This window comes from Octopus bimaculoides, chromosome 1, assembly GCF_046866305.1.
Source record: "Octopus bimaculoides isolate indiv1 chromosome 1, ASM4686630v1, whole genome shotgun sequence".
NCBI classification, from domain to species: Eukaryota; Metazoa; Mollusca; class Cephalopoda; order Octopoda; family Octopodidae; genus Octopus; species Octopus bimaculoides.
In genome coordinates this window covers 179,983,625-180,002,987 of record NC_142928.1, presented here as the reverse complement: position 1 = coordinate 180,002,987, position 19,363 = coordinate 179,983,625, and the positions used below count along the sequence as shown (strand labels likewise).

Genomic DNA, 19,363 nt, shown 5'->3' with positions numbered 1-19,363 from the left:
AATAAGAGCTTTCATGGATGATCTGATTGTAACAATGTCAGCAATCACTGATAGTAGGCAAATCTTACAAAGACTTGAGAAACTCATCTCATGGACAATGTTGAGCTTTAAACTATGAAAATCAAAATTCCTTGTGCCGGAGAGAAAGTGGTGATAAAGTTCCGCTTCCATATCCACTGTTTTGACATTGACAAATCAACCTGTCAAAAACTTGGGGAAACATTTTGGCTGCAGTTTCCAGAACAGAGTTGCTATCCACAAAAGTAGCACAGAGCTTCATTTACTAAAGCTGACATATTTGGTTTGTCTTGTCATTTCAATAGAAGCAGGTCAGATAGACAAATATATGGCAGACCAGAAGTATCATTATTGGTGGTTAGATTGTTATGTTGTACACCTGATCTAATCCTGTCAAACCCCATCTAAAAATCAAGAACAAACATATATAGGCATAGGAGTGGCTGTGTGGTAAGTAGCTTGTTTGCGAAACACATAGTTCCGGGTTCAGTCCCACTGCGTGGCAACTTGGGCAAGTGTCTTCTACTATAGCCTCAGGCCAACCAAAGCCTTGTGAGTGGATTTGGTAGACAGAAACTGAAAGAAGCCTGTCATCTATATATATAAAAATGAGAATGTGTGTCTGTCTGTCTGTCTGTCTGTGTGAATCCCTAAAACTCGAGAACTACGCAACCAATTTCATTCAAATTTTACACATGCCTTACTTAGGGTTCCAGTTGTGTTTTAGTCAAAAAAAATTATTAACTTCTTGCAGAGTTCGAGCACACGGCAACATAATATCTCCTCCACTATTTAAGTATTACGTGTCAAAAGTGAAACAAAAACACTCATGTCAAATACTTTCACTTTAAAAATGAAACTATTCCACTAACTGAAACAATCACATTTCGATACTGTAGTGACAGATACTTTCACAGAGAGAGAAAGAGAGAAAGAGAGAGACAGAAAGAGAGAGAGAGAGAGATGTATATGTATACATATACATGTATATGTACACCATTTCGATACTGTAATGACAGATACTTTCAGAGAGAGAGAGAGAGAAAGAGAGAAAGAGAGAGAGAAAGAGAAAGAGAGAGAGAAAGAGAAAGAGAGAAAGAGAAAGATAGAGAGAGAAAGAGAGAGAGAGAAAGAGAGAGAGAGAAAGAGAGAGAGAGAAAGAGAGAGAGAGAAAGAGAGAGAGAGAAAGAGAGAGAGAGAAAGAGAGAGAGAGAAAGAGAGAGAGAGAAAGAGAGAGAGAAAAAGAGAGAGAGAAAGAGAGAGAGAGAGAAAGAGAGAGAGAGAAAGAGAGAGAGAGAGAAAGAGAGAGAGAGAGAGAGATGTATATGTATACATATAGATGTACACGTATATGTATATATATATATATAGATCTATACATACATGTATATGTATACATGTGTAGATGTATATATATATATAGATGTACATGTAATATGTACACATAGATACATATATAGATGCATACAGATATCTATACATATATACACCCATCACACACACATACACATGCACACAAACACACACATTAGTCATTTGTTTTCTTATCCAAAACTACGTCAAAAGTACTGAATGGATCTTTATGAAATTTGGAAATTATATTCTTTGCATAACGGCCATAACTCCCATGAAAATTCATATATTTTTGATGTTGATGAAATTTTAACCCGAACATAACAGATGAGCATTATTTAGAAAATGATGTCACACGTTATCGAGGCTACCATTCTTTCTGGATGTGCAAAAGGGGATGACGTCTTTATTCCAAGAATTCCTCTTACTCCATCAGGAGCAGACATTCCTTTTACATTCAGAAGACTACAATTCCCCCTTCGTGTGACTTTTGCCATGTCCATAAACAAATATCAGGGTCAAACACTGTCTGTAGCTGGTCTTGTCTTGGAAGAGCCCTGCTTCTCACATGGACAACTGTATGTTGGCTGCTCAAGAGTGGGCAGCAACAAAAAACCTATTTGTATATGCTCCACAAGGGAAAACAAGGAACATAGTTTACAATGAGGTGTTATAATCACAACAGCAAGAAAGTATGTACATGATCACCTTCTTTTACGAAACTTCATTGACTTTCATATATTTATATTGATATACATATATATACGTGTGTTTGGGTGCGTGTGTGTATATACAGGTGAAACACTGCTATATGCTCTAAACAAGGCATCTTTCTTTTACCTTTTACTTTTTCAGCCATTTTGACGATGGGCTTCTTTCAGTTTCCATCTACCAAATTCACTCACAAGGTTTTGGTTGGCCCAAGGCTATAGTAAAAGACACTTGCCGAAGGATGTGTGGTTGAGAAGCAAGCTTCTTTCAAGAAGTGGGCCACACGATACATGGACCATCATCTGAAAGCCCACACTAATAAAAAATTTTAAGTAATTTTTTGGTTTGGTGTGCCAATCAGAAAGTCCCAATGATTGCCAATGATTGCTCTAAACGCTTGACAAATAACATGACTAAAATACACAAAAAGACAATTCCACTACTTGCAACACCATAAATGCAAAAACAAAAAGAGTTAACTTTCCAGCTAAAAATAGAAGTGGACAATGGTTCACTTCTTTTGCACATGCACTCAAAACTCTTCAACACCTTGTGGATGGAATGGATTCAGATGAGAATTTCAAGTTAAAGGAGTACTGGCATAACTTCATGATCGCAATGTGCCTGTCTGTCGTCCACACTGCTCTTAAAAACATGTAAAAAGAAACCCTCGTCACATGCTGGAAGAAGATGTGGCCAGAGTGTGTCCAGGACTACAAAGGCTTCTCACCTGAAAATATTCAGTACAAGACTGTCAACAATGCGGTGAAACTGGCAAAGGTACTTGGTGGCGAAGGTTTTGATGACATCATGCAAGATGAGGTCAATGACCTCATCAATGACCACTCTGAAACCCTGACAGACAAGGATTTGTTAGAGTTAACAAAGCCTACCAATGAAGAGGAGGAGGAAGTGCCAGATCCAGGGGAAGAGGAGGATGAGGTGGGCCTGGAAATCTAACATTTGTCCGACCTTTTAAGGATAGCAAAGGAATTACAAGGGAAGGCAGAAGTATGGAATCCCTATATGGTTTGGTATCTGCAATTGAGAAATACTATCAATGCTGCCATCCAGGCATATAAAATTCTCCTCACCACCATGAAGAAACAACGACAGCCACTTCCCATCACAATGTTTCCCAAGCCCACCAAGAAAGCCTTGCATGAAGATACGCCATCCCCTAAAACACTTGAAGAAGATGCATCACCTGAAGAGTTTTCACTCTTCTTTGACGTACAGTTATTACCTTCATTATTTTCATCATCATCGTCTTAAATCAATATCATTCATTATTGGTGAGTAACCATACATTTTACTTCATTTTAATAAAATGTTTAACATTAAGCCTGTTTAGTTTCATTTGCTTTGACATTGTAGTTTCTGTGATACTTACAACTCAAATAATATCAAATATTTTGAAACACCCTGTATTAAGCATATTATTCATGTTCAGTTAATTGAAGGGGAAAAAATGGAGAGTTAAGAGTTAATAATTATTTATTATTAAAAAATTGGAATCTTTACTTATTACAGCCGTTTCCATTAGTGGCCAATAGTTAAATTACAAATTTGTGCTTTAAATTTGCATTTATATGTTATGAGCATAATTTCATCAGAGAAAAAGATAAACATTAAGATATTACATGCCAACCTATCCATTCAACAGCTGTAAGAAGTAAAGATTATCATTTTTTTAATAATAAATAATCATTAACTCTCCATTTTCTTTCCTTCAATTAACTGAGCATGAATTATATATGATATAACCGATGTTGGTGTGTTTACATCCCCATAACTAAGTGGTTTGGCAAAAAAGACCAATAGAATAAGTAATAGGCTTACAAAGAATAAATCCTGGAGGCGATTTGCTTGACTAAGTTTATATATAAGTTTATATATAAGTTTATATATAAGTTTATATATAAGTTTATATATAAGTTTATGTATATTACAATTAAAAGGGTAAAGGATTATCAATTTATTAATAAATTAATAATTAATAATTTTTACCAAGCCCTTCGGTATGTAAACACCATTATCGGTGAAGAACTTATTTAAAAGTTCTTATACATTTATAAACTGCTGCTGATCCCTTAATTAAGTTTATGTATATATTAATATTATCTCAGTTTAAAAAAACTTTGACAATGTAAATATGTTAATAGTTACCATGGGTAGCAAAAATCACACAAAAAAAACAGAATATCACACCCGTTTTATAGGTAGAGATACCAAGTTGAAGTGATACATTTTGAGTAGATATGAATAATAACAATAAATGGAGCAAAACGCATATAAAAGGAACTTCTATTTATATACGTTTTGCTCCATTTATTATTATTATTCATACATATATATATATATATATATATATATATATATATATATATGATAGGATTGCTTCAATATTTCAGGGGTAGTCTGAAGTATCTAAGCAACCAGGAGATAGTTAAATCCGAAGGCACTCCTGGAGATTACTTGTGTTGGTACTATCTTTGTTAGAAGGTATCCAGAGGCAGGTAATTTATCGTTTAAACCGCAGTTCATAATTATAATTAAGTGGAGAATGGAGAAACAAACACAAGAAGAAGCAAGTTGATTGGGCTAGTTAGCCAATGATTTAATTATGTGGACTCCACATAATTAAATCAATAGCTAACTAGCACAATTGACCTGCTTCTTCTTGTTTTTGTTTCTCCGTTCTCCACTTAATTATATATATATATATATATATATATATATATATATATATATATATATATATATAGGGTCACCCATTCAAAATGAAGTATAAGTGTTCAATAATGAAGACAGAAGCAACTCCAAGAAACTTGAAGTAATAAGGGCAACATTCAGACAAATGACCCATTAAACTGGAAGTCACAAGATAAAGTACAAGAAAGGCACACACACACACACACACACATACTGTATATAGAGAAAACACACATACTGTATATATAAGATACTGTATATAGAGAAAATGCATTTACATCTATCTACTACATACTGTGTTAGCTAAAATCTATAGATGTACACTGTAGTACAGAATAGCACAGAAACAAAACACTATGAACTCACTGTTTAATTTTTAAACAAAAATTAGATTTTTATGCAAATGAGTTGTAAACAAGAGTACTTTTTTTTTTAATCATACACAGGGGAGGGGAATCAAGATGGTGAGTTTATAAAGTGGAGGATGCAAAAAAGAAAAGGTCAAGAAACACCGATCAAAAGAAATACAGAACGTTTTTCAAAATACTTTCGGATCAATTCAAGTTTTGCGCATTTTTTATTTACAAGGGAGAGCATAAAAGCAGCATCCAAAGATAGAGTTCTCTCCCTTGCATAACATACATGGAAATCAGAGCACCAATTTTGTTAGGACTATCGCAATAGAAATAATACATTTCTAAATCTCTCAGAGAGATTTATGCAGTAGTGATGCGATAAAGTAGTTGTATGCTGTCAACTTAATGTGACAGTCCCATGAAGGGAATAATACGACTGCTATTTAGCCCTAGGAAGCAGCACCGCTTCCTGTCGGCCTTGACACATTTCCTGTGTCCTTATGATTACAAGGGGGAAGACAAGCACCTTCACCCAGCTAAATCTGCATCCAGAGACATGTTTCTGAGCCTTTGCTCGTCATCAGTCTGGAGTAGCAATGGCCTGCTAGTTGGAGATGCCTGTCAAGCTCTAGTAAACATATAATAATTCTAGTGAAACACATTCACTGATTTCAAACATAAGGACACAGGAAATGTGTCAAGTCCGACAGGAAGCGGTGCTGCTTCCTAGGGCTAAATAGCAGTAGTAGTATTCCCTTCATGGGACTGTCACATTAAGTTGACAGCATACAACTACTTTATTGCAATAAATGACCGTAACAATTATCATCATCGACGTCAAATCAGCAACGCAAATAATCTTCTCTGATAATGTAATGGATATTCCACTCAGTATAAATCCATTTTTGTTTTCGTTTTTTGAAGGAGCACTATGTACGGTCGACTGTATCGAATACTGTATATTGGAAATGCAGAAGGATGGAATGAAAAGTAAAAAAATACACTGTCGAAATTCGAATCTACAAGAATAAACACCGAATATTATATCTTTAGGCTGACACTCTACTGCTGCCGGTGTTTCGCCGTCAAATAATTATTTACCAGCAAAATAACTGATATTGGCACAAAACCACAAATTTATACAAAGGAACATAATCGAACGAATCAAACTTTTCATATTAGTTACTAACTTAAACGAACACTGTAAGCATCGCATCGAAGCCAATAACACCTTGGCACTTCCAATAAAGTTTTTAAATCATTAACTGGAATCGAACAGAGCTCCAACGCCTAGACAAGAAGACAAGAAAACTCCAAACTTTTAAGAATATGCATCAACCAAAAGCAGATTTTGATCGTCTGTACCTACCTAGAGAGTGGAGGCGCAATGGCCCAGTGGTTAGGGTAGCGGACTCGCGGTCGTAGGATCGCGGTTTCGATTCCCAGACCGGGCGTTGTGAGTGTTTATTGAGCGAAAACACCTAAAGCTCCACGAGGCTCCCGCAGGGGATGGTGGCGAACCCTGCTATACTCTTTCACCACAACTTTCTCTCACTCTTACTTCCTGTTTCTGTTGTGCCTGTAATTCAAAGGGTCAGCCTTGTCACACTTTGTGTCACGCTGAATATCCCCGAGAACTACGTTATGGGTACACGTGTCTGTGGAGTGCTCAACCACTTGCACGTTAATTTCACGAGCAGGCTGTTCCGTTGATCGGATCAACTGGAACCCTCGACGTCGTAAGCGATGGAGTGCCAACAACAACCACAAACAACCTACCTAGAAATAATGGAGGAGAGGAATGATGCAGATAGAACTGTTCTATAAAATCTCCACAATAGCAATGAACAGAGAATTGGACTCTGCGACTTCTGTGCAAATACAAAAAAACAGCAAAAAAATCACATTCTATTGTCAAGGAAGCTTGCAAATTCGCAAGGGAATTATCTGAAATATCTGTAGAACCTGAAACCACTGCCACAAAACAGGCAAAATGAGTCAAGCACACTACAAAAAAGAACGGGCAGAAACAAATTGAGGAGCGGTAAAGCCAGAAGCCTCTGCATGGACAGTATATACTTAGAAGTCGAAATGCTGATGTAGATCAAGCAACAATCCATCAGTGGTTAAGAAGCTCAGGACTGAAAGAAACTGAAGGTTTCATTTTGGCAACACAAGATCAAAGCTTGCTCACAAAAAAAATATCTGGCTAACGTTCTTCAAAACGGTTCTGACCCTAAATACAGATTCTGCGATACATTTGACGAAGCAATAGATCATCTCGTCTCGAATGTCCTGTGCTGACACCAAACGAATATCGCCACAATAGGTTAGGACAGTATTTACATTGGAAAATATGTTGTTGGCACTCCATCGCTTTCGACGTCGAGGGTTCCAGTTGATCCGATCAACGGGACAGCCTGCTCGTGAAATTAACGTGCAAGTGGCTGAGCACTCCACAGACACGTGTACCCTTAACGTAGTTCTCGGGGATATTCAGCGTGACACAGTGTGACAAGGCTGGCCCTTTGAAATACAGGTACAATAGAAACAGGAAGAGAAGTTGTGGTGGAAGAATACAGCAGGGTTCGCCACCATCCCCTACCGGAGCCTCGTGAAGCTTTAGGTGTTTTCGTTCAATAAACACTCACAACGCCCGGTCTGGGAATCGAAACCGCGAGTCCGCTACCCTAACCACTGGGCCATTGCGCTTCCACGGAAAATATGTAAACACTACAAAATCAGCACTATTCTATTCAAGGAAGGTAACAAATTCCGTCAAGGCATGTTGACTGCGAGTACACGTCATTGACAAAGCCGAAAAGGCCGAAATGCACTTCGTGCTCTGGCGAGACGATATTTCGTCTACCTCTGGTAATAAATGGGGTGGAATGGCGGAATCGTTGTTGGTGAAGCAAGGGACAAAATTCCTAGCAGTATTTAATTATAGTCCTTCACTTCTGAATTCAAATCTAGCCGATGTTAACTTTCATCTTTCCAGAGTTGATAAGATAAACTACTGCAATCGATTTACATTACTAGACATGAATGAAATAACACGACAAAAATGTTCTTCAAGGGTTTTAGTATTGGTTTGTTTGTTGTTTTTGTTTGTTTTGCGTTTGTGTTTTTTGTTTTGGGGCTTTTTTTTTTCTCTCAAAATATTATGCAGGCTGGGGTCTTGACTCGAATCAGTTTTGTAAACTCCCTCAATGTTTTGTCGTTCGTAGTGACGACAGTAATAGCTTTTTGAAATAGACTTCCGTCTTCTTCAAAACACATCCAAAAAAATTATAACTGTACCTACCCTTATATAACTGCCTGATGAACTACAGATCTAAGATATCAATTCCAAAAAATGAGGTTCCAATCAAACGGATTTGGTTAAATAGAAATATCCGTAAAAACATTTAGACTATAATGACACCACTAATCAGAAGCTCGTACTTGTGATGTGTGTTACTTTCTTAAACTAAATCTTCTAACAACATGTCTTACTGCACTGTGGGAATGCAAATATATTGTTTATGTTAGCAGAAACAGTTGTTGTCGAGTGCTTTTAGAAGAGTGTCTGTGTCTCCTGAAGTTCTTCACAAACTGAACTGCTGCATATTTTTTCATTAACAGATGTTTTCAGATATAGAATTAGTTAAGAAAAATAGATCTCTGTCGCTTTCAACTGATTAACTGAATTACGTACTCAATGAATTAGCATGTAAGTGGCAAAGCATTCCACAGACGCTTGTACCCTTAATGTAATCGGTACGACACAGAGTATGATAAAGCTGTATTTTGAATTACAGGTACAATTCATTTGACGAACTTCCACAGTTTCCGTCTATCCACTTTCACTCACAAGAACTTAGAACGACCAGAGACTATTGTTAAAAAAAAACACTCTTTACGAGACGAACTTTTTAACCATTCAGTCATGATGCTGCGTCCATACTGAGACCAGTGATACTATCAATGGCTAGATATAATGTTGGAACTCATCAATTATTGCTATCATGTTGTGGATCTTCTCGCGGTGAGTCGTAAAAGATTTTACTGGCCAGTTAGTTACTCTTCAGAATATTCTAGATAACTTGTCCAAATTGGCCCAGTTTGTAATCAAATTCAGGTTAGTTATAACAGAATCTCATAAAACTATAAATTTATGGCAAACTTAAAACATTTCATTATCTTTACTAAACAGAAATATGTGCAGGCGTGGCTGTGTGGTAAAAAGTTTGCTTCCTAAGCACAATGTTCCGGGTTCAGTCCCACTACTTGGCATCTTTAGCAGGTGCCTTCCACTATAGCCCCCGGGCCAACCAAAGATTTGTGTATTTGGTAGACGGGAACTGAAAGAAATCGTTGTACTTATCTCCAACCATTGTTTGGTAACCGGCGTTTTTTGTTGGGGTGGGGTAAACGCAAAGACATACACATGCTGTTATATGTGTGGGTAATTTTTCAGATTAACACCCGCACGATCTTCACTAGGGTGTTAAGGTTTTAGGGTCAGGGTTTGGGTTTTAGGATTAGTTTTAGGGTTAGGGTTAGTGTTTAGGGTTACGGTTACGGTTAGGGACGGAATTCACTAACCCAAACCCTAACCGTAACCCTAACACCTGTGTGTGTGTGTGTATGTGTGTACATGTCTTTGGGTTTGTCCTCAACCGTATTGCTTTGTTTACATCCCCGTCACTTAGCCGTTCGGCAAAAAGAGATCGATGGAATAAGTACCAGGCTTTAAAAAAATAAGTGCAGTACAGCGGTCGATGTGTTCGACTAAACAGTCAAGGTGGTGCCCCAACATGGCCGCAGTTCACTGACTAAAACAAGTAAAAGATAAAAGAAAGGGTAATTATCTTCAATCGCACTCTTGATGCCCTTGGATAAAGCGTGAACGTCAGAAGTTCCTATTTTCACTCGCCAAAACAATCTCAGGTTTCATGCCTATCTAAGGAAGACTAATTATTTTACCCAGGTTGCAATCAGACGAAGGGAATAAACTATTATTTCGGCCGAATGATGCTAATAACTTCTGGTTGTGTTGCTTGGCTTGGTAGAACAAAAAGTAGTTTGTTGAAAGCGTACCAACTCACAAACACACACGTGCACGTACGTAAAAACTGAATGACTTGATGAACCGATAAATACACACACACATCATCTATATACAGACTCACACTTGGAGATTCATACATAAAATAAATAAAAAAATTAGTAATATCGAATACTATTTTACCAACATTTTATATTGGCGTATATATACAATACAATAAACACGCATGAGTGGCTATGTTGTGGATATAGAGATTTGGATCGATATTGTTAGTTAGCGTTATGTTGCCGGTTATTTATAACATGTACCTAAACTTTTAATTAAATACTTAACAGCCAATCGAAACAAAGATCACAAGTTAAGCATTGTTGAAAAGAAAGCTAGACTTCATATAAATAGGAAATGGGGACGGAGGGACAGCAGTGTTACTTTCAATAGTCTATAAATAAGCTAAGATAAGCTTTATCAATACATGCATGAACATGAATAATGTTACTGTTGCATTTCCTCTATGTGTGTTTATTTATTTCAATATGTGTGTGTATTTCAGTATGTTTGTGTTAAATAAAAGCTAATCAGGTACAGACAAGTACATATATACATACGCACAGACGTGATTACGTAAATTCTATACATCCATAAATATATGCTTGTGTGTGTGTGTGTGATTATGCTTATAATTTAAAAGACGATTGTGAAAGTTGTGTACATAAGAAATATATACAATCTACAGGGTGTCCACAAGGTCTGGGTACATGGAGTAAATAAAATCATAATATAAACAATTAAATATAAGAAATAATAATTGCTTAAAGTATGTGTTAATCCCCATGTACCCAGACTTTGTGGACACCCTGTATAATAATTACAGCTAATTCACTGAATTCATTTACATTTCTAATGGGAAGCTATATACATATATAAGACTAACATCTATTTACATACACAGCTATGAATATTGGAACACGAGCCAATGAGGCAGCTTCTATGAGGTTGTTTATCCAGCAGGATATAGCAGCGAAATATATCTCATACTACACTTTACCATCTTACAAATGGAAGGAGACCTTGGACAATGTATTATGCAATAAGAAAAAATGGGATAGTCGTGGCTGAAATGTTTTTGTTTATAGATCTGCTCGATCAGAACTAACTTGTAGCTATCAAAATAGAAGTAAAGGGAACAATTTGGATTTGTAAACAGAAACTATATCAAACAATCGGATGTGAAGAGGAGAGAGCAATGCGTTCGGTGTGTTGTAATATCGTTCATAACCAAACTTCATTCTTCAAACAACACTTACGGAACCGATGTTACGTACGTACGTGTGTATGTGTGTGTGTACTGATCGAGACAGGCTGACAGGCAGACAGACAAATAGATAGATAGACAGATAGATAGATAGATAGATAGACAGATAGATAGATAGATAGATAGATAGATAGATAGATAGATAGATAGACAGATAGATAGATAGATAGATAGATAGATAGATAGATAGACTGGTCATAGGATTCATTAGAATCTAGGCACATCAACAAACAAGTAGGACGTCAGAACTAGCTAGGTACAATAACATAGGGTTCACAGTGAGGTAAAACAACCATGAAGGTATGCATTGGTAGGATACTGTAGATATGTAAGTACTATATTTACATATATATATACATATATATATATATATATATATATATATATATATATATATATATATATATATATATATACATATACACTAGATTAAAAAGCCGACTTTTAAGCTACCTCCTGCAGCCCAAAACTAAAGAGAACAATAATAGTAAAACATTTATGACATTTAAATTTTTTTTCTTTTTTGGTAATTCGCATTTAGAAAGTGGATCTTCGGTTTGGCTGTTGTTTCTAGCTTGTCGGACTTTCCGGTTGGAGCGTACATAAAAATTGAAGATCTTGAAAACCCCAAATTGAAATTTTACATTTTTTTTTTTTTCAGAGTATTTTTCTACTCGCCAAAAAAATTTCTGGAAAAAGTGAAATATTGGGGGGGGGGGGGGGATTAAAATTTTGAAATGCCAATTTTTTTTTTTTGTTTTTTGTTTTTTTTTGCAGATTCGGAATCTCCGCAGTCAAAAAGGTGGGTTTCTGTAGGAAAAAAAACCGAAAGTGGGTGCGGTCCATGTCCCTTAACCGCTGCCGAATTTTCAACTGTTAGCACATGACAAATCCTCATCCAGACTGATCCAATGCCGGATGTTCAAGAACCAAATGAAGTGCCACTTTTCAATCCCGGGATAATCCTGATTCCAAAAGGTTATTATGTGTCTTTGTAGAGCAAATGTAGACTGAGGTACAGGGGTCCCGGGCGAACGGACAGACAGAATTTCGCTTTTATTATTATTAGTAGTAGTAGTAGTAGTAGTAGTAGTAGTAGTAGTAGTAGTAGTAGTAGTAGTATTGCTCTTTCAGTGTCCAGACATTGCTGAATTGTGGATTTATGTCAAACAGCTGCTGTCACGTGTAGGGCAGATCCGTCTGTCGTCCGAGTCCATAATGATGGTTGCCCCGCCACCGTCCTTTAATCGGGCTGCCAAGGCAGTTTTCCTTTGTCTGGTGGCTATGGCGAAAGAGATTGTCTGGAAGGAATGAGGACAGAAACTTTTCCCTTTGGTAAAGCCCTCATCGACTTTTTCCAAGTTCCACTTGAAAAGAAAAGTGAGGGTGGAGAGGGAGGTGCTGTCCTCGAGTGAATTTATGAAAAGGTGGGTGAAATTTGCGAAAATGGCAAGAGTGTAGACCTGTGATTTGGAAGAAAGAAGTTGGAGTGATCTTGGGTGATGGAGTTCCTTGATTATCATCCCTAGAGGTCCTCCTGAATCAGGGGGATCCCATCACGATCACTTTTTTTAGTAACTATCCCCCTCATCCTTCGCCCTGGTGGCAAATAAAAGACATCATTATTATTATTGTTAATAATAATAATAATAATAATAATAATAATAATAATAATAATAATCAGGGATCTTTTGAGCGGAATGGGCTACTCGACCTGAAAAAAATTCAAACTGGACCCCCACCTGCGAGGTCATGCGCTGTCTATCTTGATATGAGATCACCATGTCGCCCGCATATGGTTGTGATGCATGTGCCCGGTGTACCCTTATCAGACGGGTAGTCATGATGGGTATATTGGGCTTCGTATATTTTACCCCAGTGTCAATTTGATGGCATGCACTGCTCTCTCAATAATAATAATAATTAATTCGTTTTATTGGCCACAAGGGCTAATATCAATTAAAGACATATAAGGACAAAGACAGGACGAAGGTTACAAAAGGTTTTGTCCAAAAAGGTAGGAAAGTTCGTCTGAACAGAGGAAGAAAACGGAGAAAGATATAATAAATAAATAGATAAATAGATAAGTAGAACTCCCAAAGGGGGAGGCGCTTCGAAAAAGGAAAGGTTACACGTGGAAAAACCCATAAAACCACGGGAGCCTGGTCAGAAAAAATAAGAAAGGGGTATAGAGCCCTTTCTCATTTTACATTACCTTTTTTTTTTTTTTTCTACAGGTGTATTCTCAGAATTGGTCCGTTTATACTGGCCATTTTTCCAACAGTCACCCATCTTTCAACGAATTTGCTATGAGACAGCACTTCCCTCTCTACTCTCATCTTCCTTTTCAAGTGGAACTTGAAAAAGTTGATGAGGCCTTGGCCAAAGAGGAAAGTGTCTGTCTTTAACCCTTTCAAACGGGTCCACCATATCACCTCTTTCGCTACAGCCACTAGGCATAGGAAAATTGCCTTGCCCTCCTGGTTAAAGGAGGTCCGCGGGTCAATTCTCACGATGGATCCAGCTGATAGCCGGATCCGTCCTACACGTGACAGTAGCTGTTCGATATAGACCCACAGGTCAGCAATGCTCGGGCACTGGACGAGTGCGTGCAGAACGGTTTCGTCGTCCTGAGCGCACCTCGGTAGCACTGCCAGGCGAGGGACCTTTGGAAATTATCCATGGGCCCCGGCCCGAAAGTTCTCCTCAACAGACTGCTTAGCTGATTATCCTCGACGCCTAGAGTTTCCCCGAGAACGTCGTCGCACTTTTCTCCCACTAACCCTCTATAGAACGCTAGAGTGGATCTACTACCGATCGCACTGCCCGCCTGACTGAGGGCAGTGAGAGCTTGACCAGTGGTACCTGACCCTTCCACAAAAAGTTGAAGAGCAAGCGTACCATCTTGGTTAACCAGCGGTCTGGACAAGGGACGACGGTCAAACGGTAATAATAATAATAATAGTATAAATTTCGCAGGTCCCTAACAGGAGCCCGACTCCTTCAGGCTTCTGGAATGCCGAATGTATATACACATATATGTATGTATGTGTGTGTGTGTGTGTGTGTGTGTGTGCGTGGGGGGGGGGGGGCACTCACATAAATGAATAAGGAGAAAAGTGTGCGTGTGTGTTGACTAAATATTTACAAAAGGAGTGATAGTAACTTCGAAGTCAAGCGAAGGCTAGCTAGTCGAAACTTTCAAGGAAGCATTACCACCACTCTTCTAAAAGTTTTATAAACAATGTACCCTACAAAAAGTAACGAGTTTAATGTTAAGTTGTTTTTATATATAAATTGAGATTAAAACAAACATTAATATATACAAGCAGAAAACTCACAAATCGCTACTGAGTTTCACTATCGTCCAAAGATAGTTAACTAGACCCTTTTAATTTGGGATAAAGTATGTGAACGTTCCAGTTCAACTTCCACGAGAACATAAACGCGCTCACACGCACACAACACAAACACATATCCATGAGGTTAAGCCCTTTATGGATGAGAAACTATTGGTTACTCTATGGCTGGACATAGATTTAACTGCATATAAATACATTACTGCTCTTAGAGTGTACTTCTTCTTCAGATACGATACATTGACGATATATACATACACACGTTTGCGTGTAGCTATATATATATATATATATATATATATATATATATATATACACACATACGTATATAAATAGATGGATAAATACGAACACAAAACAAACTTTGTACTTTCTTTTCCTCCCCTTCCCTTTATGTATCTCTCTCTTCGTACGTACATACTCAAAGAAAGGGAGGGAGACAGAGAGGAGGGAGAAAGTGCAATGTTTTCTTTTTTAATCGATTTCCTACATTTTCTATTCTCCGAGAACAATCAGAAAATTAAAAAAGACAATAAAACTGTTAATACAGGTGATACGACACGTAGATAACTTCTGATCGAGTTAAGTAAGTTTCAAAAAAAATTATGGTCGATAATGAGTTGCATTATGGGTTGAAAAAATGATTATAGCGCCGTGTGTGCGTGTGCTTCCATATGTACATGTGTCTTTTCCTGTAATTCTGTTTGTATTTAATGTATTTGTGTTTGTAAAAAAAAAAAAACAGCTGCTACTTACAGGTCAATATAACCGAGTGGATTGTCGTTCAACCAGCTCTCAGCGCGGTTAAATTTCGTATTGGGATCCAGGACTAAAACGGAACGTAGATGCAAATGTACGGATGTATAGTTCCAATAAAGACAAAGGACGGAGAAAATGTCATCTTTTTGTGTGTGCGTAATACTACTTTCTCTGTTTAGTTCCGTATTTGTATCCGGATCTCCGTCTTCGGCAATGATTGACAGCTTATCGTTTCTAAATTTTAACACTGTATACATACATAGATGTGCAACCTGCTCCACCAAAAGTTACCGAATCTCTCTATACACATCCTCTCTCTCTCTCTCTCTCGCTTTCTCTCGCACACACATACACACTCACTTGTTTTGTATATAAACCTTAATCTTCCACCATTCTCCACACTGCTGTAAGAAAATACTTCAGCAGCAACTTAGATAAAAAGGAAAGCAAAACAACGTATGGAAGAAATACTGACATAAAACAAAAATAATTGCTAAATCAGAATATAATGATTTCTTCAATAAGAGAAGAATTCTAATACATTTCGATGAATTAACAGGGTTTCGATGTTTGGGTAAACTTTTTATTTTTTAACATGAATTTTGTTATTGCCAAAGTGTAACACGAGATCTTTTGGTTAATAATGTTGTTGTTTTGTTGTATATTAAAAATGCGATTCCTGTTCCATTAGATTTAGGGTAGTTGTTTGTTTTATTTGGGGAAGTGGGGGGGGTCTTTACCCTTTTTTTTTTTTATCACAAACTGTCACCAATTTAATTATATTATTGATATTTTCTTTGTTAGCGTCAAAACCACTTATCTATAGTGAATCATACATATGCACACACGCGTACGCACAAACGGCAATGAGTATCCCATGTCAATTTTGATCGAGTAGATACTTTATCAAAATGATGTGGCAGTGACTAATTCATTTGTTCTTTCTTTTTTTAGACATAGTTTATCTAAGCCTACATTAGCCAATATGTCCTTCAATTTTTGAGAAGATGGGGTGGATCGAGAAAAATTTGTCAGATATTTGTAGCAAGTCGAATGACTGCGTGATGCTACTTCATTGGCTTGTTCGCAGTTGTTGTTGTTGTTTAACCCCAGGTCAACCGCATAAATGCGATCATAGCAAAACCTTTTTAGCCATTACCAGGTGCATAGTTCTGCATTACACAGTCCCTTTGGGTTTTCTTCTTTTGCATGTGTGCTTTAGTTTTTTTTTAGACATTAGAGTTATGATTTCACAGCTATTTTGTTGCGTAGAGATTCGCTCGGTGAGAATTTGATCATTTGATCTCGCTAATTACAGGTGATTAGATCTCGGTAGCTACCATGAAGTATGACCGCCTTTATTTTCCAATATACGGTAAATGTATACTTTTCAAAAGATATCTTGCTTTCCAGATGGTTGAAAATTCAGATTTATCAAATAGATTGTCATCCACATACTTTCTGTGTATGTGTGAGAGAGAGAGAGAGAGAGAGAGAAAGAAAGAATGTATGTATATATAAATGTATGCGTGTGTGTATGTTTGTGTGTCTACATGATTGCATATATGTATAAATAGGTTGATTGAGCATACAAGCTAGTACCTCAAAGAAAGAGACAATTCAATATAATTGTAGAGCAAATCTTTATTGTAGGACAAGGTTTTTGAAGGTTCAAAGTCTCAAATACACGCGCGCGCACACATACACAACAAGGGATAGCTTCTAAAAACCTGATGAACAAGAGAGTTAAGATGCCTCTAGAGCTCCACATAGTGAAAGGAAATATTGATTGTTACATTCGTGTGGAAGGCAGCTGTCCAAAAGTGTCTGCAAAATACCACCCTCCCGTGAGACATGACATTGTCGCTAAAACTGTCTACAGTGCTATGCGTAGGAAGGATTGCCCCGAGAGTCATAGGCTGGAGAACAGGGGGTGCAAGCGTAGCCCCTAATATTTTTGTGGAGCAATGAAAACGCTTTGAATATCCTTCTAGGAAACTTCATCGCCAAAACAATCGAGCGTGGAAACATTTTTAGACTGATTTAAAACATTACTTTTCCGTTATTGGATTTATCTGAGTTTATTATTGTTGTTTAAGGCGGCGAGCTGGCAGAATCTTTAGCACGCTGGACAAAATGCGTAGCGTCCGCCGATATCGACTTTGCCTTTCATCCTTTCGGAATCGATAAATTAAGTATTAGTGAAGTAATGGGGTCGATGTAATCGACTTGCCACTTACCCCAAAATTTCAGGTCTTGTGCCTTTAGTAGAAAGGATTATTGTTGTTGTTGTTGTTGTTGTTGTTGTTATACCTGTATTTGTTTTGATATTAAGACTGAAAAGAAATTGCCTTTGTTTGTAAAAAAAAAAATTGGATCTGGGTTTGCACCTCCTAAACAAATTTTGTTCCCGCACTTATGCTGTCAGCCACACTAAAAGTTCATTAGAACCAGAGAGTACTCACTCTTTGAAAATAAAGGATATTAGAGGAACGTTCCGACAAAAACAGAAACCAGATCTAAATGCAACAGCCCAGATATAGTTGTGTAGGGGCATTACCCCCCTTGACAGCGGGTCAAACAAGCTGGCCAGATAGAGAGGGCGTTACACAACATTAAGGTTCAGACACGTGACCTCATCTCTTTCACTTTTCTGTACTCACGAGCAAGTTATGAAGACGCAACTTGACTGGCTCTATCTGATGCCACAGGCGAGCTTGCAGACAGGAGCATAGCACAGTAGACCATGGCCCTTTACACACCAACCATTCTATTTATCATTCCATTGTGTATATAAGTGTGGCAACAATAAATGTGTTTAAGGTTACAACCTTGCTTGTATATGCTCTTCATCCGAGTTTACTACTAGCGAGATTACAGCCTTCTGAGAGCCACATTAGGTGGCTCAACGACGACATCTGGGCATCTAAAACGGTGACCTGACGTGAACACAGACCTCTAAAATGGTGACCCTACGTGGAAAATGAACATATTCATCTAAAATGGTGAACACCGGGCGAATACAGACCAGTGAATACGTATTCTCTTTTCTCCTTCGCGACTTTGGTTACGCAACCAAATTGCTTCTCATCATATAGGAACACCACTGATGTCTCTCATCGTCATATTGTCTTCTTCACCAGGAAAACTTTGGCGCCATTTTCAAGCAGGAGACTGCAAATCGTTTCTCCTCGGATTGTAACCGAAAATACAACTTGGTTATTTGAAGACACGGCGTCCCAGAGCATTTTCTTCTTGCTTATAAAAAAAAAAGGAAAAAATATTGTCCGGAATTTTCTCCAGAATTCATATGGACCGAAAATTTTCCTACGTACCAGGCATGAGTTTCTTTCTCTCAACATCCGGATAATCCACGCGTTGGCCATAATTTGTTCCTTATCAACTACCAAGGATTTATTTTATTTTCCTCCTCTGCTATTGAAAATTTTTTTTCCTAGTTCGCTGCTCGTCGTGTCTTCCTTCAACTAGGGTGTTTGACTGCCATTTCTAATGGCATTTCTTCAACCAGTTGTTCCTCGTGCCGTTCCGTTTTCCTGTTATCGTCCAAGATGAGTCATTTTCCTCTGCCTCAAATATCACGGAGATGCTAAGATGTGGTTTTCACAACTGGAATCGTTCTTCATTTCTTCTAACATTCACTCGGTCTAGAGCAAACTCCACATAGCTCTTACTGGCATTCCTTCTTCCCTCGGACTTTCAATGTGAG

The 19,363-nt window shown here is 37.7% G+C and overlaps 1 protein-coding gene and 1 long non-coding RNA gene across 22 annotated transcripts in view; one reads left to right on the top strand and one right to left on the bottom strand.

The window, feature by feature from the left end:
- LOC106868398 (uncharacterized) overlaps positions 1 to 17,263 on the bottom strand; it is a 133,713-nt gene extending 116,450 nt beyond the window's left edge. For 19 of the 21 annotated variants that reach the window (XM_089363171.1, XM_089363175.1, XM_089363240.1 and 16 more), the window contains exon 1: positions 15,634 to 17,263. In XM_089363171.1, coding sequence (XP_089219297.1) covers positions 15,634 to 15,893 — 260 coding nt within the window. In that variant the 5' untranslated portion in view covers positions 15,894 to 17,263. Of the gene's footprint in view, positions 1 to 8,460; positions 8,628 to 15,633 lie in introns of those variants that run through there. The other 2 variants (XM_089363205.1, XM_089363190.1) reach the window with 2 other exon arrangements.
- Positions 12,386 to 19,363, top strand: part of LOC128249400 (uncharacterized) — a 19,976-nt gene continuing 12,998 nt past the window's right edge. The window contains exon 1 of the long non-coding RNA XR_016244391.1: positions 12,386 to 12,496. This is a non-coding gene — a long non-coding RNA (uncharacterized LOC128249400). The remainder of the gene's footprint in view (positions 12,497 to 19,363) is intronic.